Below are 21,747 nucleotides of genomic sequence, written 5' to 3' on the forward strand. Positions count from 1 at the left end.
CCCCAAAAAAAAACACATTATCTAACTAATTTAAAATGACAAGCATATCAGCATACAAACCTATCATTATCAAAGATTTTGATAGCTAAAACCTGTAGTAAAAACATCAGGTTTATGCAGTGCTCCTGGGCCCTGCCGCCTCTGATCCAGCTGTTTCACCACACAGCAGTTGGTAAACGGGGAGCAGGAATGCAAGCCGCCCCCGGGCTATGTTTGTTAATGTTACTTACCAGCTGCTGCCTATGTGGTGTTAGCAGCCCGGGCTGGAATTGTACCAGTATTCCTCAGGAACAACAGAGTGAGGTGTCTCTGAGGCCCTTCCATTTACCCCTGCCTGACATCACTTGACACTGAACATTGTTGAGTGCCATCCCCAGGGCTATAGGGAGTGTCAAAGCCTGTTGGAGTTTACTGTGACTGCAGCTTTCAGAAATTAAATTCAGTGCCCACTGCCTATGCCACTAAAAATATAATAATGAACTGCAGCCTTCTGTAAATATTAAAGTGGGTCACAGTATGTCTCTGCTTATTTATGTTTTGGAGACTGTTAAGATATTAGAAAGAAAAAAAAACAAACCTTAGCCTTCAAGAAAATGTGAATATTTGAAACATTCAGATGTAGAAAGCAGATTTAGGAGAGCAGTGGTTCCAGTAGTTTGTTTTTCATGTACCTCTTCTAGGTTTGTCTGTTATCACACAGATACCCCCATACTACTTTGGCACCGACAGTTCCATGTATTATTACCTTCACACATAAGAAATAACTGCAGGAGGAAAACTACAGGTAATGGTCATTTTGTTCACATAGGAGTCCATTTGGATTACCGTATAAATGAAAAATACTATTTTAAATGACCACTGAGTTTAACGTCTGGTAAATTTGTACACCTTATACTGTGTCTACTTAGAACAAGTATCACAACATGTTACAGATCAATTCACAATAGATCAATCTGAACTTTACTTAGGAGATCAAAATAAACTTTAAACAAAGATCATTTGAATCAACTACGACAACTATTATTATTATTATTATTATTATTATTATTATTATTATTATTATTATTATATTATACTTGTATTAACACCATTGTAAAAAGAAGCTCTTCTGCATTTCAAAACTATGTGTCCTCCTGCTGCTTTCTGTCAAACTTATGCTTCAACTGTGAAATCGTTATTATCATAACCCTGGTTTCTTGAAATAGGACTATTAACCATTACAAAATGGGTGTATCTCCTTTAAGACACCCGAACCTGAAAACTTTATACCAAAGACATTCATCAGAGGAGGGTGACGTAATGCTGCTCCACCCCCGTGATAGTAAACTCACTACTCGTCCTGACAGTATCACCATTTTCCTTCGAGAACTGCGACAAAGGATGTTGTGACCTCAAACTTAATGGTTAATATTCCTATTACAGGGAACCAGGGTTATGATAATAGCCTAACATTCCCTTTCAAGTAGGGAATATTAACCATTACAAAATGGGTCAGTATACTTAAGCTGTCACAAGGGCAAACATCATCCATAACAAAACAAAACAGATACATAACAAAACAAAACAGGACAAGCCAAATCGCCTTGTACTTGAATCAATTACCAGAATAGCTGGAATAAAACAAATAAGGACCCATCTTATGGTATATGAGTATACTTAACCGTCACAAGACATGGTATACAACACCACTTGTGCCACAACAATATTCCCGTAACTGAAAACATTAGAAGGACTCACCTCTAATTTTCTGTCGTGAGAATGGATTGGAAAACCGCCCTCAATATTTTCGTGCCAAATCAGGATTCTGCCGGTCCACGACATTCAGCCGAGAGAACCTGGCAAATGTATGGGAAGAAGCCCAAACCACTGCAGTGCATATCTCCTGAATAGATGCACCCTGGAACAAAGCCCATGAAGTCTCCTGACCCCTGGTGGAATGGCTGTGAGCTTCTTGGGTGGGGGCAGATTGGCCAGTTCATACGCAGTACATGTTATCCATTTCTATAGAAGCTGTTTAGACAGAGCCTGTCCCTGAGACTTAGCTCCATAACAGACAAAAAATAGTTCTGACTGCCTCCAGCTTTTAATTTTGTTCAGATAATACACTAATGCCCACACAGGGCAAAGTGTATGGAGCTGGCGCTCCCTGTCAGATTGGAAAGGAGGGGGATGGAAAGCCTCCAATTCCACAGACTGGTTAATATGGAAAGCTGAATTTTCGGCAGAAAAGCCGGGTTAGTACGAAGTGTGACCTTTGTTCTGGCCTCTGAAAAAATTAGACAAGCTTTTGAAATTGAAAATGTTTGCAATTCACTCACTTGCTTAGCGGAGGTGATTGCAAGCAAAAAAGCTGTCTTGAAAGACAAAAATGTGAGCTCCGCTGAATGCATGGGCTAATGGAGGTTTTGTTAGTGCATTAAGCACCACATTTAGCCTCCATCGATGGACTATATCTTTCACTGGTGGCCTAAGTCGCCGAGTGCCTTTCAAAAATTGCCCCACCAAGAAGTGAGCTCCTGGAGAGACTGAATCGATCTTTGTATGGCACAACAAGATGGCTTCCAAATTTACCTTTATAGTAGAGGGGGATTTCCCCTCATCAAAAAGGTCCTGTAAAAATTGCAGTATAACTGCCATAAGGCATGTTGTTGGTTCAAACCCGTGAGCCAAAAACCACTTCTAGAACACACCCCACTTGTAACCATACTGGGAATGAGTAGAGGCTGCCCTGGCGTTTTGTAAGATGTCAATCACCCTGCAACAGGGTACCCTGTGCCAGACTGAGTAGGCCATGGGCATCGGCAGCTCCCATGGCTGACTGCTCTGGAGCTGTACCAGAGGGGAGAACCAAACTTTCCTGGGCCAGTATGGGGCTATTAAGAGCACCCTGACCCGGTAGCAGCAGAAATGCATAGAGTAGACGTGCTGGTCACAGGTGTACCAGTGCATCTATTCCTAGAGGTCCTCCTTCTCCTTTTATGGAGAACCACAGGGGACAGTGTGTTGACTCCTGCGTCCCGAATCTCCCCCAAATAAGGCTCATGACTACGGGATGGAGTCTCCACTCTGCTCTTCTGGGGACCCCCCTCAAGAGGAGGTCCGCAGCGCAGTTGGTCACTCCTGACAGATGGACTGCCCAAAGTGAGAGGAGGTTCACTTGGGCCCACAACAGAAGCTTGTGGGCCACACAGTGGAGACTGGGCAACCACAAACCACCCTGGTGGTTTATGTAGGAAACCACAGACGTGTTGTCCATATGGACGAGCACGTGTCTCCCCCGTACCTGATCCAAAAATTCCTGCAAGGATAGGAACACTGTCTGTTCCAAAAGTTCCAAGTTCCAAAATATTGATACTGTCGGGACACTGTCAATAGGAGGTTGTGGTTCAACACCGGCTGACAAGCCATGCTGTTGAACCAAACCTGCAGAGGGCGCATATGTAAAATACCCAGTGGAAGGGTGTTTGATGCTGCTGCCATCAAGCCCAGAAGCCTCTGAAAGACCACTACTGGTAGAGCTCTAGGTAGGCAGTTACTCTCAGCACTCTGTCGTCTGACAGAGTTGCCAACATGCATCTTAAATCCAGGCACACCCCTAGATAGGTCACTATCTGAGTGGGTACTGGCTGGCTTTTTGTATGGTTTACCTTCAACCCTAACTGATGTAAATGAAGTAGTTTGTGACTAAGTCTGTGTGTTCGTTCGCCCTTGCTGGAGATGCTGCGCAAATGAGCCAGTCATTCATATAGTTGAAGAATCTGATGCCTCTGAGTCTCAACAGAGCAAGTATAGCCTCCATGCATTTTGTAAAAATGCGTGGAAATAGGCGTCCTTCAGGTCCACCGTGTTGAACCAGTCGTCTAGCCTGAAGGACTGCAACAGCTGCTGCGACGTCAGCATCTTGAATCATCTCTGACTCAGATCCATCCAGGAGCATCCAGGGATCTGTGGTGCACTGTTTCCAGTAGTCCAAATGACTTTTGGCAGCAATGTCCTAGGGCTGCAGCATCACTTGCGGCGCAGCCTGCGCCTGTTGCCTAGGCACAGGGCACTTGAAAGGATGCTTGCCTTCATGGAACACGGTTGTGGGCTGAGGTGGGAGTACCCTGCTGTATCGGTTTCCTCAGAAATTTAGGTTTAGGCTGCCACTGGGCTGCAGGCTTACGTGGTGGAGGCGGTCTCTTAGGGAGAAGGTGCACCAATTACTTGGTGGACTCCCTTGCATGGACTCCCTACCGCAGAACCAAATGTGTGGCCTGGAGTGACCAGAGCATCCAGCAGTTCCATCTTGTCAGCATCAATCACGCAGAGCTGTCTGCGCTCAGCCACCAATGCTGCCAGGTTTGTGCTTATTACTTGTCTGCTAAGCTTGGACAACCGTAGCAGGTTTCTGGTAATTAGGAGTAGCTCTTCCAGTTGCTGAGACAAGAGCCTATGGTTCTCAGAGAGGGACCCAATGTGGTGAGCCTGGTAAGCTTCAAGTATGCTATTGTAGTTAGCCAGGCATGCGGTAAACGCACTAGCCACGTGGTAGTGTTAAATTAATGGCGTAGTGATTGCCTAGTATAAAAGGTTAATCGGGTATAAATTGCTTTAGCATGTAAATTATAAAGGTAAATTATTAAAAATGCGCAGTAATATGGTAAAGGTACATAAGTAGGGCGTTAGGGGTGGTCGCGTGTATTGGTATCGGCGCGGGGTAAAGGCGGGGCTAATGTGTAGGTAAAATATTATGGGGGGTATAATGAGTATTTAAAACTGTGGTAAAATCAGGTATAAATGTAAAGTGGCGGTATAAATCGTAAAAAAAGTATAAATAATGTGGCTAAATAAAATTTACGTGGTAAGGGTATGGTAGTTAGTAATCGTATGCAATAAACTAGGTATGAAGGCCGGTAATGGATATGGGGTTAAAAAATATGTGCTAGTGTGTAGGTTAAGTAAAAGTATAAATCAACGTATTTAAAAATAGTTTAGGGGGGTAAGTATAGAAACTAACCTTCATTTAATTTATATATATATAAGTAAAGGTAAAAGGTGTGTGCTTAATGGGGTGGGGTAGGTATTGCGTGTAGGTGGGACTAATGTAGAGGGGATAACGAGGATGGTAGGTCGCGTTAAATAAAGGTATGAGTGGGTTGTGGTTAGGGCTAAGTGTAAAATCGTTATAAGTGGGTAAAGTTAGAGGTGGGTGGGTGAGGTTAAATAAATATGTGTGTGGGCTAGCTATGATGTGAGTTGTAATTGGGTGCGGGGAATTAAGGCTCTGGGGACGGGGTAGCTGGCGCTGGGGGGCTAAGTAAATATGGTAGGTGTGTAGGTGGAGCCGGGTATAGGGGTATAATATCGAGGGGTCGTAGTATATATGGGTATAAAGGTAAATTAATTGGTGTAGGGGGGGTTGTAATGGGGGTGGTGGTGTATTTTGTATATGCGTATGTGGGCGTGGGCCGTTTAAGGGTTGTAGGAATAAAGCGTAGGGGTGCTAAAAAACGTGGTAGGTCGGGCGGCGTAAGGGGAGTATGGGTATAATGTACGGTATATGCTAGAAATAGGTAGGGGTTTTTTAATGCGGCTAAAAATAAAGGGGGTCGGGTCGGGGGGGGTAAACGTTATATTGGGTATAAAAAATAGGGGCCCGTGGGGGTATGTAATAATAAATAATATAGTAAATTGGTATATGTAAAATACGGTGTGTATTAGGGGGGTAATCTAATGGTAAAAAGTAAAATATAATTAGTGGGGTGTAAATTAGGGTATATTTAATGTTGGTATAAAAAAAGGCGGTATATGTAAGGGTTGTATTGTGTGTGGTAAGGTTGGGGTAGTGCATCGTATGTTAAGTATTACTGTGATTAATGTGGTTAATGTAAATCAAAATATTTGTACGCGGGGGGGGTAATGTTGCATGTGGGAGCGGTAGTGTAAAGTTAAATGCTATAAAAAAACGTTTATGTTATAAAGGGTTAAGTGGGGGTGTAAGTGTCTAAATACAGTTTAAATAGTGTTAAATTATACTCCAATTTTTTCTTTTTTCTTCTTCTTCAATAGTAAGTAGTGGTGGCGCGTGCGTATAAGGCGGGGCGGGTGGTGTAAAAAAAATAGTGTGGCGGGTGGGTGTCGTAAGTATAAAAAAAAGTAAGGTGGGGGTAATTAAGGGGTAATTCGGTAATTTTATAATGGGGTGTATGTATACTTTCTTTAAGATGGCTTCCGTCACTCCGTATTGTTTATTCGGGCATGCTGCATCCTTGACTAGCAAGGACAGATTTGTAGGATGAACAAGTGCAGCAATGGGGGCCTCTACTGGCAGAAATTTGGTAAGACCCAGCTTGTCCGCTTCGAACACTCTGTACAATGAGTCTAAAGAACGGGAAACCACCGCAGCCGTAGCTGGGTGAGCCCAAGTAGTCTGTACCTCGAACAGAAAATCTGGGTGAAGCAGAATGATGGAGGTCTGCTCGTCATAAATTGAACGCCTCCCATCCTTCGTTTCAGGCTAAGGAACCTGTAAAGCCGCAGTAGTTTGATGCATTAAGGGCATAAGCTCTGACTACAGCAGAAGCTGCGTAACTGGGATGTCCGATTCAGCATCATTCGAAGGAAGCCCCAATGTCTTGATCGTCAACCTCCTCGGAGGCGGTGATAGACAGTATGTCACTCTCTAGCCCACTAGCCATTGCCCTCAAATGTGCAGGGGGAGTAGGTGCTGGAGGATCTGGTATTACCGGTGGGACTGAGTGCTCTTGTAGTAGCTCAGTTACAATTGCCTGCTGGCATGACACAACCTCCCAGATCTTATCCATCTGTCCCATTTGTTGAATGTGAGCAGCAGTTTTTCTTCCTTCTCCGCTTTGGAGGATGGGAAGGTGAAGGGGATTTGGAAGAGGAAGAAGACGAGGTAGATATCTCGGCTCTTCTCTTCCTAGTGCTTCACCCCCCCACCCCCACCCCCCCCGGCACAGAACCTCGGAGGGAGGGTACAGCCTCAGGGATCGTTGATGCTAAATGTCATGTAGGCTTGGAGGAACGCTCCTTTGAGTGACGAGCTATCCGATTCACTAGCATATGCTTGGAGAATGGAGCACACAAATCACAAAAAGTGATGTCAGTCAAGGCACTCGGGGCCCAGTCATTTTTCGTGTCTGTCACTTGCAGGCAGTTTAGCTTTGCAAGAGACACACATATGGAACTGTGACAGAAATCAAATGATTTGTGGTGTCAGAACTCCTTCCCGACCTGTGAGGGTGCTGTGTAAAGGGAACAGAGTACCCTGGATTGGATGACCGACAATTCATTCCCAGGGTTCGGTGGAAGTCGGCCATCTAGAAAGGGGGCGGAGCTACGGTACACTAAACCATTGATCCAGAAGGGAAATGGCGTGGCATCCGCAGATTGGAGGAGCGGGTGCAATTGTTAACCAAGTGGTCATGGTTGACGGTATATAAAGGTGAAGTGATGTGATCCATTCCTTGTGATCTGTTCCTTGTGATGGTTACACTAAAATTAAAGGGACCTGTGTTTTGTTACTAACCATGAGTGTTTTGTTTGTTTTGTCTGTCTGTCTAAACACGCACTGTTTGTTTGTTCAATAGACTAGATGGCTACACATTACGTTGCATTGCAAGCTCTTTATTATTTATTGCTTGGTCATCAGACCATTGGATTACAAATAAAATAAACAATTTCACCTGTACTTTGTTGTCTGTCTGTATCGATGGATTACTGCACCTGCACTGCACCTGCTCTACACCTGGGGTGCACCAGCGCGCTAATTACCAGTGATTAAGCGTTTAATTAAGATATTGAATCGGCTCAAAACACGGTCACACGACCAAGTAATAGTAATAAAAGTAATAAAACAAAACTTCAAGCCCTTGTTTTTTACGTTTCAAAATGCTGTATCTGCGTCTTTCTAGTGCCTAATTGTTCAGCAGTTTTTTTCTGGCACTTACTGCGCAACTTTAATTCTGAGATCTAGGGAAGAACATTTGTTTCTTCACATTTTCACTCTTCCTTTACAAGAGAGTGCTGTTGTTTTATTGATTACGGATAAAAGACCACTAAAATAGTTACCGTATTCCTTTGAATTTAGGACGTACCATTTAAAACCATATTTTTCTTATAACAATAGCCCTGTTTAAGGATGCTTAATGCAGGTTTGAGTCCGTTGCTGGGTAAGTGAATTGTGGTCGTTGGTCTCGTTAGACACATGGTCGCTTAATACAGTTAAATAAAAGCACTAATATCATTGTGAGGAATTTAAAGTGGTCCCATGAGCAGGTTTGACTTCATATATAAATTTCAGCTAAACAAGTTATTGACTTGGTGCGCTAAGATCCCAGTAGGGACAGCAATTGAGCTGCAGGCTTCCCACGGCACACAAGGCCACATTGGGACTTTACCAGTGCTAGCTGAAAACACAGAATATACAGAAAATACACCGAATATATATAGGGTGAGTAGGAGTTTATGCTCGCAGGGGCGGAGTAGCACTGTGTCACCCTCCTCTGATGGTATAAAGTTTTCAGGTTCGGGTGTCTTAAAAGGGCAAACACCCATTTTGTAATGGTTAATATTCCCTACTTGAAAGGGAACTCCATCTTAGTGAAACCCAGCCTCAGTGTTAACTTCAAAAACATCATACATTTAAGCCACTGGCAATATCATCTAGGGGTTTCAGATGACAAGGATAACATCATTCAAAATCAATTGGAATGACAATCTGTAATATGACAGATGGAAGCATGAAAAAAAGTGTTTCTCCAAGTTCATCATCTGATCTGTGTGGTTTTTTTTAATTATACTACACACATTTTATGTTAAGTTATTCAATGAATGTAATAATTTACTTGGAGTGCCCAAATTAACCAACTCCTTCCCCAGTGCTTAATGAGTTCAACTATGTGGCCTTCTGACACGGAAAGGGCCAAACCTCTGAAACTGTAACAGCACTCACTTAGCCTCTAATAAAGTCTCTTCATTGGCTCGTTTTAATTATTTAAATCTTGATTAGCTGTGCTTTCAACCATGAAATCAGAAAAGTGGTTTTTATTAGGTTTTGGAATGTAATGTATAATGGCGTACTCCTTTTGAAACATTTAAAGAAATAGGTTTTTAATCCCTGTACTGTGCATTTTCAGGTATAATTAACAGTCTGATAAATAAAAGGCTGTCACTGTTACTTTAAGATAATGTATATCAGGCATTTATTGTATTCCTAAAGTTTATTGGCTAGCTCGACGGTGGCCCTGAATCAATGACAAATTGTTTTTGGAGATATTAATCATAAGTAGAAAGGGGTAGAACCCCTCCTGGCCCACCACAAAAAAAAAAAATAATAATAATTAAATACATTGAAGTCAATGGGAAAGTCCCCCTAAAGAAAGTTATGCGAAAAACATTGTTGTTAGCTCTTAAATTTCCATTTGTCTTTCATACAACAGAAGTTTTTTTTTTTTTTTTTTTTTTAAGATTAAAAATGCTAACAGTGCACACGTCTTAAGAATGCGTATGACCATTTAATGAGTCATTGAACTAGTGTTAAGGAAAACAATTATATTTTCATATCCCAGTCATTTTAGGTAAGAACTGTAAAATCGAATGTGTTAATCAAATGCTGTGGGTTTTAGAAAGGCACCTTTGGAGTCATTTTTACAACATGAGATGTAAGAGAAAATTACACACGCCTCTCAGAAACATCTGCAGCTGAATAATATACTAGTACAAATGGCGCTTTTATTATGAGTAATACTTTTTGACACCTGTTTTGTGGCTCTGTCTATAATTGACAAACTTAGATTTGAGCATTAAAAAGTTTAAACTTCCTTACAGCCGGTCTTCAGTGAACTTATATTTGTTAATTTTTTGTCTTGTTATTTTATTTTACAGTAAATAGGGGGTCAGAAATCAATCAATGCTGGCTTTGCAATATGTACAGCTAATGATTCAGCTTCCAGTCATTCTCTGCCACAGCAGCTGTACATCAAATTCGCTTCTCTATTTATAGTTCCTGAAACCCATATATATTAGAGGTCGGCACACGTAGAAAATCTGTTCTGACATGTATTAATGTTTTATGTTCATGATACATATTTAAATACTATATAGTACACATACATTTAGTACCTTCAGATCTGTAGACTTGTGTAACCTTTTTTCAGTACTGGAAACATTATAATAATAATAATAATAATAATAATAATAATAATAATAATAATAATACAAACACAATAGTCCAAAACAAAACTTAAAGGTGCAGTCCTCCAAATCCAAACTAATAAATAAACTGAAATATTTCCGTCTTACATTAACATGGCATCCAAGCAAAGCATTGTGTGGAATTTCTTTACCAAGCCGGAGAAAACGGAATTTGTAAACTTTGCCATGGAAATATTTAATTCAAAATAGGATACACTAGCACACTTTAATGTGCTCCACAAATATTTTTTTATGTAACTCAAACAAAATAGGTCCACGTTTCGTAAGTATGTGTGTAATTAGTTTCTCATACTGATTTTATACTTTGCACCCACGCATTTTGGAGTGTGTATGCTTTTTCTTAGTAAATCTACTTTATTAAAAGCAGTCTATCCTGAAACCACACCATCCCATCTTTTCTGGGCGTATTCGGCTGGGGAAAAGAAGCGTTCGCATTTTTAATATCAGCTTCCGGGTGGGGATGACTCAGCAGCCCTGTCTTACGAGCTGCTTCAATAGCTGGCTTTGTGCTCATCTCCCAGTTTCTGGGCGGGGTTTGCGCAACGCCGGGGATCCCCTATGGCTGTACCGTCAGTCAATCTCTCTCTTTTCTCTGTTTAACATGCACACTATTTCCTGCTCTTGTCTTTCGTTTTGTGTTTGTACAAGCAATCTACAGAATCATGTGTGTTTATTTGCTGCAGTTCATGTTTAAACAAAGAAAGGAAAGGGTTGTTTAAAGAAGAATTAAAGGTTAAAAAAGGGGGGGAAACTAAGTTTAAAAAAAAAAAAAACCCTGCAGTTTTCTTCAGTCTTCAGAGCATTCCAGCATTGCTGCAATGGAGCTCACTGTGATTCTTTCTTCTGTGGACGACGCTGATTTCCAGCCCGGTCAATTCCGCATGGCAGCACGCCACCGCCCGCACCTTCTCTACTCCAGTAGATGCTCTATAGCTCCAAGCGTCATCAAGCCAAGGTTCTCCATTATAAGGACTGGCCTCTTCCTAAGCTTATTAAGGCCATGTTTGATGCACGCATACAAATTCCTAAGGAGGCAGATTGAGCTGCTCTCTTTTCCATTGCAGCTCTGTGTCTGCAGAGGGCTGCTTCCCTCCTCCTCTTAAGTGCCGCCGCGCTTCTTCAAGCAAGTCAGCCTTTCCTAAGGTCCCCCATCTGGTCTCTCCTCCTGTTCAACTTTCTTCTTCCAAGGCATTTCCACTCAGTTTTCCCAGACTGATGCAGCTGCTTCTGTCTCCTCTCTTCCTCACCAGCCTCGTCTCAGACTCCACCCTGCCCCCCCTCCTCCTCTCTCTCCTGAACATTGCTGAAATGATCCATCAAGGGCTCCTACAGGACATTAAGCTCCACTTGCAGCTGGTCTTTGACTCCATACCTGCTCTCGTTTCCCAAGTCGACGCCACAGCTGCTTCGGTGCTTCCTTTGGATCCTGAACCCTAATTACAATTTGGTTTCCGCAGTACCTGCATCTCCTCAACCAAACACCACCTCCCGACACCTGGCCAATTCACTGCAACTCCAGCATCAAATAATTGATGGTAAGGATGTCAACCTAGTCTCTGTCTTGATTTCTACTTCCGACATTGTAGACCACTGCACTGTCAATTGTGGAGATGTTCTGGTAACCCTAAAGTCCAATGACCCACTGTTACTGAAGAGCCTTACTTTGGGTGAATTTGTCCTTGCATTCTCCGCCTATCATGATATCCTCTGCTTTGCTTTTTCCCATCGCCATGAAGAGCTGGACCACTGTCCTACGTCATGGAGCTAGCAGTGAGGTACGGGTAACTATGTCCTATGAATACCACAAAAGCTTTTCCGCTAAGGTGGCCGCACTGCTATCCAAAGAGAACCTTCTAGACAACTGGACTACTCCACATCAAGACCTGTTTAACCGGATCTTTGGCGGCCTTCATGTCCACTCGTGTGGAGTCTGTGCTTCCAACGAGCATTCAACCCACCTATGCCCAAAGTCAGTCGACCCTAGCAGCTTCAGCTCCTCCTAAGGCCCAAGAACACCTCTTCGGTTCACCAACAAGTTATCCGCCCCCTGCTGATCCACGCTACAGCCCTCCCCAGCACCTCCCAGGCAGAAGACAAGTACGGACGTCCCATCAATTTCTCAGCATTATCTGAAGTAGTTCTGCTAATTTTTGATGATAATTGTTCCAGTATTTAATTGAATTTTTTTTAGCATTATCAGAAAACTAATAAGTTGCTCTGTATTGTGTTATTAACTGTGAAACACAGGGGTACTGTAAATATCACTTTTAACTGCAACTTTATTTGACGTCTGACGACAACTGATACAGAACAAATGATACGGTTCGGGTTAAGTGAATCCTCTAAATCGTGATGGGGTAATTCGCAAGACAACCTCATCCCAAACACGAAGAGATTTTGAGGTTCTAAAAAATTAAGCACAGCATGATGGGGTCAACCTGATCTAGATGGGGGTGTATTTCGACGCATTTCGGGCGTATTTCGGGTTGGGGTCCTATCGTATATATATATATGAAACATCAATGTACACATATCAAACTTTCATATATATATATATATATATATATATATATATATATATATATATATATATATATATGTGTATATGTGTGTGTGTGTGTGTGTGTGTGTGTGTATCAACTAAAATAATCTACATAAATAGATGTCAAGCTAAGGTTAGATTCAGTATTAATGTGAAACTTAAACAGTTGAATTATTTTCACATCTCTGGGTATGGAGGCTGGGGGAGGAGGCGACTGACATATATGGCTGATGGCCTCTCTTTTTGATGCATAATATATAACAATGTGTATGATCATACTGAAGCACTGATAATATGTATTCTCCTTCTTAGCCACCATTAATCTTAAATGACACGAGAACAAAGGTTGTGAGTATTGAATGGAAAATCAATTACAAGGTCAGCTCCAAAAACCTTAAAAGGTCATGTGTTCGGCAAAATAACAAAATGGAGGCGAATATATCAGGTCTTTGTTCAGCCAACATCCTTCTATTGGAATTTATAATTATATTGTGCATTTTAAGCAATAAAGTATCTACTCTGTAATATTACCTTACTGAAATATATTAGTGTTAGACAGTAAACAAATATATATTTAGGGAGAAGTCCGTCAGTGTATCTTCCGGAGCTGCGTATTTGATGATGAACTTGATAGAGGTCTTTTTGTCTGTTGAAGGTAACTAATACAAATCTAATGAGCAGATTAGAGTCATTTGTAACAATACCAAACTGATGTGCCTCTCAATGGGATTTGACAGGACTATGTTAAGTGGATCAACTGATCTATTGATGTCTGTGAAGTTCATTCCTAATTTAATAAATCATTACTCTCTATGAAATTATTTATAATGTGGCACAGCAGACATTTCTATAGGTGACTATGGCATCAGCCTCATTAGATATGCACAGACGATTCTAATTAATTACCAAAGGCATTATAAAGTATATGACATGTAAATGTATATAAACATAACAGTATATTTACATTACATAACGGTAGATAACTGTACCATTGTAAAACAGATATCATTGTAATCTGCAGTGTACTAATTACCGTTATTTCTTTCTGTACATGGGTGTGCACTTCATGATAAACTGCAGACTTCATGCTGAAATATAATTCAGTTTGCCAGGATGCTAAAACAATATTGTGATTTCTGATATAGGAAATATACAAACAACATAATTTAGTGATTGAAAGAATATTGAACCCCTAGCAGCTGTTGTGAATTGAACATAATATTACTGTACATGTTTAAAATAGTCCTTTCAAAAAACAGCCAAATTAAACTTGTAAATGTCTGAAACAAGAAGTAATGTTTCACAAGAAATGTTCATCTAAAAACACACCCCATGCTTGATCACCTTAATGTTTTCCTTTGAATCATAAAGCCAGCAATCTCAATGTGCATTTAATGTGTTTTATTTCTCTTTGAAAGGAAATACAGAAGATGGTTCCCTGCCTTCACGCAGATGTGAAACCCCCTTTTCTATTACTTATTTTTGTAAAACACATTAAAATCAAATATCTCCTGTAGCAAAACGATTCAAGCCCCTGGAACTCAAATAATTTTCTAATAAAAAATGCATGAGATAAATAAATGCACTTTATGTTCCAAAAGAAAAGGTAGTTTCAACAGGCTAATGCTCTGAGAAAATCCATTTTATCAACCAGCCATTTCATTCTTTAGTGCTGCTACAAGCGCTCCCTTGTTGCTAGGCAACCATACAATTCATAGCAGCTTATAATGGATACTCTTCTACCACTGAGAACATTAAGGTGAAAAGAATAAATGCCTTGGGCAAATTTTAAAATTTTTATTGTGCATATCATTCCATTTTCTTGTAATACAATAATATTGAAATGCTTTTGTGGCAGGAAACTGTTTTCAGGTAATTGTACATTTATCTACATTGTTTTTTTGTTTTTTTTCTAAGTAGCACTTGTTTAAAATAAGTTGTTTCAAATATGATTGAAATTTGCCTTTTTTCTAGTAAGCTGGAAAGTTTTTTCTTTTGTCTTTAGATAAATACAGAACATTTTTAAATTGAACAGATACTTAGTTATCGAGATAATCAATTTAAAAAAAACGAACCGCGGTTCCAGCAGGTAGGGGCTTCTCACAGGCAGAGGAGGGACGCAACCCGGGTCCTCTGAAGCATAGCGCCGATACTCCTGTACAAATGAGCAGTGTCCCTTGCAGGAGCTGGTATCGGGTCTATGTCTTTACATTCGATTGCGTCTCCTACCAGCTCTGACCCCTACCTCCGTGCAAGCTACAATAAATTATGAAGAAATATTTAACTTTCTGAAATCTTTTTTTTTATTTGTTTGTTTAAGAAGACTAGAAACATCTAAACTTTTCTTTTACGCGACAGCTGCAGTATCAGCCATGTGCTTTCATTGAGGGGTGTCATTGTCAGAAAACATACAATAAACCTGTACCTTCACACATCTTGTACAGTTTAAATGTTCTCAAACTATTTTTTAACAGTTTATTCCAGACACAATGGGCTCAAATAAATCACACGTGGCAACAAGAGAACCGGCAAAATAATGTATTTTGATACTCCACAAAGACCCATATGGTTGATGAAATTGGAGATTTTTGCCCCAAGAGAATGTATTTATTTATTTATTTATTTAAATCACTCTGGCCAAATTTAATTTAACATGTATTAAGTTTTCAGGCTCTTGAAATACATCCCTAAAGCCAATATGTGAGGAACAAAGAAACACTCAATCTCATTTATCAATGTAGGAATATTACAGCATGCAGCAAGCCATGTGGCAGAAGGTCAAAGCCAATAACATTTCTGCAAATTGAAAGGATTTTTACCAATGATAAAATACTTTAGAATTATTTTCTAAATGCGTATTTTAATAGCAATATTTTTTCAAACCACAGAACCGAAAACCATTTTCCCCCAAAAAAGACAGCTACATTTACAAATTACAATTCGAGTCAACCACATGACGTGGCTGCTTCCAGAAAACCAAACTACACTGATAAGTTTCATTTTGTCAGAATTAGAAATTCAGTTAGTATCAATAATTATTAGATTAAGCAAAACACTGCCCAATAAATAATAATCTGTGGTATAACATAGTATTCATATGAAAAGTAGTGCATTATCATAATCCAAGAGAAAGATGTAATTGTGTAATGCAGATGTCTTATACATTTTGTTGTTGTTGAAAAGATAACCTAGACTCAATGCATTAACTTGATTGTATTCATAACCACTATTAAACACACAGCTAGTTTCATAGACCAGAGTAACACCTTTCCTAAATTAACATTAGTTGACTCAAGAATAGTGCTAATCAGGGTCTCTGAAACCAGTCAAAATGTTTATTTTTTTAACTGTTGAGCAAGATAATATGTACTAGAATTTGGTATTTTTTTATTATTATTATTCTTAATTAATTATTTGTGTAACAGAAAACAATGCTATGCACTGTGCATTGGTGTGACTTCATAGTTAATGGCCTGTTATTTCCAATACTTACAATAGCTGTAAGTAAAGTGCATGCATAATATCATCCTTATTATTTTAGTTGTATAGATTTGCTAGTGTTTTTAACTAATTAATACTAACAAACAATCTCTACATTTAATAAATCACATCATTTTACTCTTGAAAGAAATAATACCTTCTAATGTGTCTGATAAATGCATAAACATATCAAGCTTTTAAAACATATTGACTGTGGCAGTGAGAGGCCACAACACATGGTGTTGTAGTTACATTTGACACGTTAAATAACAGGAACAATTCTGGGCTAAAATACAGGCTCCAAGTATCATCAATGAAAAAATAAAGTGCCCCAGGACGATAAAGAGCCTTGTAGAACACATATATATAGCTGAAGAAATCCAGCTACTATATGCATATAGTAAAAAACACTAAGGGGTGGGGCTCCTGAGTGGCGCATCTAGTAAAGGCACTCCACATGGAGTGCAGGGTGCATCCTATAGCCTGGAGATCGCAGGTTAAAATCCAGCCTATGTCACTGCTGACCGTGACCAGGGGTTCCTAGGGGGCAGCACAATATTTTTATTTAATTATTTCATACATCCACTCGATTTTACCATGTTTATTTCCGTCACTTGCATATTATATCTTTAATTGTCTTTTATTGTTAGTAAAAGCATTTTCAACTGTAAAATCATTCCAAATAATGACGTTTGTATTGGTTATATATCCATATATTGTGCATGCTCTAAAGATGGATGGATGATGCACAGTTTAATCAAATGCAGGAACTGTTAATGTTATTCTTATTTTGTGTTTGCTCCCCATACCCTTCCCTTGCTTATATTTATTTTGTTAAATAAATAAGGGCTCAAGCCTTAAAGATACCTACTGTGTCTGACTCCATTCATCCTGGAACCCAGCAATGTACTTTAACGATTTTTGGTTGTATCACAGCTTATATTATTATTCATTATTTGTTTATTTAGCAGAATCCTTTATCCAAGGTGACTTACAGAGACTAGGGTGTGTGAACTATGCATCAGCTGCAGAGGCACTTACAACAAATCTCACTCGAAAGACGGAGCACAACGAGGTTAAGACACTTGTTCAAGGTAACTACTGGACCAGTTTAGTACCAGTAATTTTAAAGACATGTTTACTATCCATTGGAGCTGCATTTATGTGGTTAAAAATCCATGAAAAGTAGTTAGGCAAACACAGACATAAAAGTGAACAGATAAAAAACAGATTAACAGTTGAAAAATTCAACTGCACGTGACTCCCTTGTCCAACAATTATTGCAACCTGAGTTCTCTCTAATGATGACATAAAGAGAAAATAATTATACATCGTATTCACAGCAGCTGTCAATGTGTTTTAGAAAGCATTTCATTTTACTGCCGTTTTATACTCATTAAGTCATGTGGCATCTGTTGAACTGTTAATTTATGGTGGATTTTAATGCCATAAAATATAATTAGCACACATAAATTGTACTAGACTTTGGTTTACCAAGAATTTATACAGCTTGGCTCATCAGTCTTCAGTTGAATTGATTTGAAACTTTTATCCAGTAAGTGTACTGCATTTACTGTATTTGGAGGTTTTATTTTTGCTAATAAAATGGACACAACCCATTTTGTTCTCTCTCATCAGTTTATTTTTATCATCGGCGTATAATTAATAAGGTCTGGTATGGCCTTGACGTCCAAAATTCTCCAGAAAACAATTAAATATCAGAAAAATAAAAACAAAAGATTTGTAGTATGTATAATGTTAATCCAGAACACCGCAGTAAGCATGCATGTCTCAATTGGCCCATTCCTGCTTATATGTAACATGCATTCTGTGTTACAGGACTCACCACAGACAACGGGTTTGACAGCAGAGCTCCATCTTGGCTCAGCATGTTGGACACAGTGATGGCGGGGAGGTCCATGTTCTGAGGGTGGAATGGAAGCAGTCCACTGTGAGAAATTGGAGAGCAGAGAGAGTGATATCCCCCAGACTCAGTCTCTGGCATATGAACAAGTGCCTGTTCAGGATGTGTAGGAGGTGTGATTGGAGGAATATTGAAGTCTTCATCCCCAAGACTAGGAACAGGGTAAGACTGATTGGAAAGAAAAAAAAAGAAAAAGAAGAAATTCACTACACCTAGAATGCATGGTCACACTTCATTGACACGATATAGTGGTTGAAAATAATGTATTAATATGTATTTACAAGGATTATGTTAGTACATTGTAATTTATCATGTATACATGTTGAATGATTTGGTTTATTAATGCTATTTGACAAAGTAATAACAAATTAATGCAGATATTATTCACGTGTTATTCAGTGTATATGAAAACTTCTGTTATACTTTATTTTTACTTTTGTTATAGCTTTATAGCGTGTGAACAATTAACACATTTTTTGTATGAATTTGTTTTTATATATTGGTTGTTTTTATAACATTTATTAATAGCTATCTGAATTTAGGCATCATAGTTCAGGGAAATAACATGTATTATGGGTACTGTGTCAATGAGAACCAGCCCAGAAGTCCCTGTTTCGGTCCCACTCAACCACTCATAGTTCCCGTCTACTTGTTTCGCCCTGTTATTATACTGGCTACCAGCCAGGCACCTCTGGAATGGAGGCTAGATCTCTCGGTTGGGTTATTTAGTAGACTTGGTTGAACAGCTTATATGTCTTTAATGGCAATAATTATTTCTAGTTTTGCTTTTACTAACATTTACTTGCCCCGTTGTGAGTTTGGTATAGCCTTTCTCACTTGCTGATGGAACCCGGAGATGCATGACAAAAATGTTCTAATTTAGCCCATGCAATAATTATTTAAAAATGAAATTGTATATACCCAGCTGAAATCACATTCTATCATACATCCATTTAATGGGTTCACCTAGATTTAAACCTTGCCAACATGTTACATTTAATATAATTAGAGAGTTTTTGTTCCCTCCCAGATGATTAAAACTAAAAATTCTTCACAATAAAAATAAAGCAGCATGTGACACAGACAGTTAAGGCAATTAGTGAAAGAATGTTGTTTTTGTAGGTCACAATAACGTGTTTAATGAATTCCAGATTTATTCCCATAATGATAGCTTACTCATCTCATTATTAATTTGCATTTAGGATTTTTTTGAGATGCTGAGAAAACATGTTGACATTCTGGGTTTTTTCTGTCCTGCTCTTATCATCCCACCTCCAAAATATGTAAAATACTAACACAATTTTACATTTGTAAACTTTAAACCTCTGACCTGCAATCTCCTCACATAAATGCAGGATTACAAGTCCTGCTCTAACATTTTAAATTGATACTGTTTAGAGGAGTAATGGCTTTCTAAAAGATAATACTTTTCTCCGATTAGACTGAGTGGCATTGATTTTTTCCAACATCAAAAGCCTTCAGACCCAAGAAATTCTGTTCAAGCACTACCCCAACAGTGTACCATTCTTTACAGCACCTGCTACAAACCAGCAAAAGGTTTCTAAGATTTATATTTAAAGGCTATTTTCCCTAACTGTTATACATCAATACACATTTTTGTTTGGTTGTATTTTAGCACCCAAATACATTGTTAAAAAAAAGACACCTGCTTTTTGCACTGCACCAAATGTATAAAATAAGCCTCCAAAAAGACAAAGAAGCATAATCTGAAGTTTTTTAATGAACTTCAAATGTTGATTCCAGATTACGGATATAATGTCTCAAAAACATTCCCCAGAATCTTTAATAAAAATGTTATAGGAAAAAATTACTGCCTATTAAAATATTACTACAACTACAGCATCTCTGTGCATGGCTCACTTGATTAAACAACGTATTAAAGTAATCCCCACAAGCTCATGCTCAAACACACTGACTTCTTCATTCTGAATGTCACCAAATGGGTCCTAGACTTCCTCCAAAGCTTCCACCAGGGTGAACCGGTTTTCATTTTGCCAGTGATTATTGGTGTGATCGTGTCATTGCTTGTGGATGTGTAATGGATTGCCCACAGGAAGAACAATGCAGAGTACACAAGCAAAACCACCCTTTAATGGGAAAGACATTAAAAAAAAAAAAAAAACAGACAACATATTGCACATGTGCAGTGCAATGACATTAGGGCAAGAATCCTGAGAACAGGGCAGTAAACGTGCTGACCATTGCCTGTGTAGCCAGGGGAGAGTTCAGAGAGCACAGATCACTCCTACATGGTGGCAGAATAGAAAACATCAAACTATTTTAATTTAGGCTGGTGAATAAATGCAGCAATGTTTCTGTTTGTAGGAGTGCCAGGAAAGGCTATTGATAGCAAAAACATGTTAAAAATAAAGAAAAGGCAGTGTACTCCTCGAACCACGGTATATCAGAACAAACCTTTAATACTATATATGCATGGAAATAGTTTTGTAAACTTTTTCAAATATTCTAGCTAATTCTAGCAAAGCCCAGTCTCATGTTCAAGTCCTGGCTTTTGCAAAAAAATGCATGCGATCATATTTTGGGCAATGCATAAAATAATTTTAATATTTTGGGCAATGCATAATTTTTCTAAAAAAAGGCATGTGTATGATAATTATCTTGACACTCATATAAAAAATGTATTAAGATGGAACTGAACAGCATTTACTCACACTCAGCAGCCTCCTTAATCCAGTTATTATTTTGTTCAGTTTTTATTTATTCCAGTGTCCCGTTGTCTAGCGCTGATTAATGAGTTTAAAATGGGAATACCGGGATTTAGAAAACCACATTGTTACATTTCAAAATAACTGTTCAAATTCCTGTTAAGCTACAATCACTTTGAATATTACGATCTCAGTAATTATACACAATATTAATCTGAACTACATTACATTAAATGCGGCTTAATAGCTTGTAAGTAGATCATCAACAGAGATCCCAGGACCTGGAAATTTTAATGACACACTACATTTAACATGACTACTGCATAATTTGTGGCAAAGATTAGTGATTTTATGTTAGAAACTGTTTCAAATTTAGAAGATAGGTAACTGAATTCCCTTTAGCTACATGTGTACATGTACAACTCTGTATGTCTCATCTCATACTATCAATTAGAATAAAGTGACAATATACAGTATCTTTAACTTGAATAACATTAAGTAAAGGATTCACACAGCCTGTAATGACATCAAAGAGCAAACCAAATCATACTTGTGTTAAATTTTGATATCATGTACTATAATATATGCTTTAACCCGTGACAGATCAAGAGAGATGCACACTATGCATTCATTTAACTAAGAAATTATTGGTATATGGATCTGCGTTTGTCAGCTAAGTGAATATGTAAGCAATAAGATTTCAGTCTGGAGATGAGAATGAAACTCATTACTTCAAGTGTCTTCTTCAAAGTACAACAATGAGCAATATTGTTTAACCTGGATTCTAAATTCTCTTGTACATGGTATATAACTCTCTTTTCATCCCTTTGTTTCTTAACCAATTATTGCAATGAAACTGTTTACGATATAAGCTAAGTTAAACACTAATGCAT

The 21,747-nt window shown here is 38.9% G+C and overlaps 1 protein-coding gene across 4 annotated transcripts in view; it reads right to left on the minus strand.

Annotated features, from left to right (window-relative positions):
- LOC121314391 (thymocyte selection-associated high mobility group box protein TOX-like) overlaps window positions 1–21,747 on the minus strand; it is a 108,688-nt gene that overhangs the window by 21,698 nt on the left and 65,243 nt on the right. For all 4 annotated transcript variants that reach the window (XM_041247590.1, XM_041247587.1, XM_041247589.1 and 1 more), the window contains one exon: window positions 18,090–18,335. In XM_041247590.1, the coding sequence (XP_041103524.1) occupies window positions 18,090–18,335 (246 nt within the window). The remainder of the gene's footprint in view (window positions 1–18,089; window positions 18,336–21,747) is intronic.

The sequence above is a fragment of the Polyodon spathula genome, chromosome 4, assembly GCF_017654505.1.
Source record: "Polyodon spathula isolate WHYD16114869_AA chromosome 4, ASM1765450v1, whole genome shotgun sequence".
In the NCBI taxonomy this organism is placed as follows: domain Eukaryota; kingdom Metazoa; phylum Chordata; class Actinopteri; order Acipenseriformes; family Polyodontidae; genus Polyodon; species Polyodon spathula.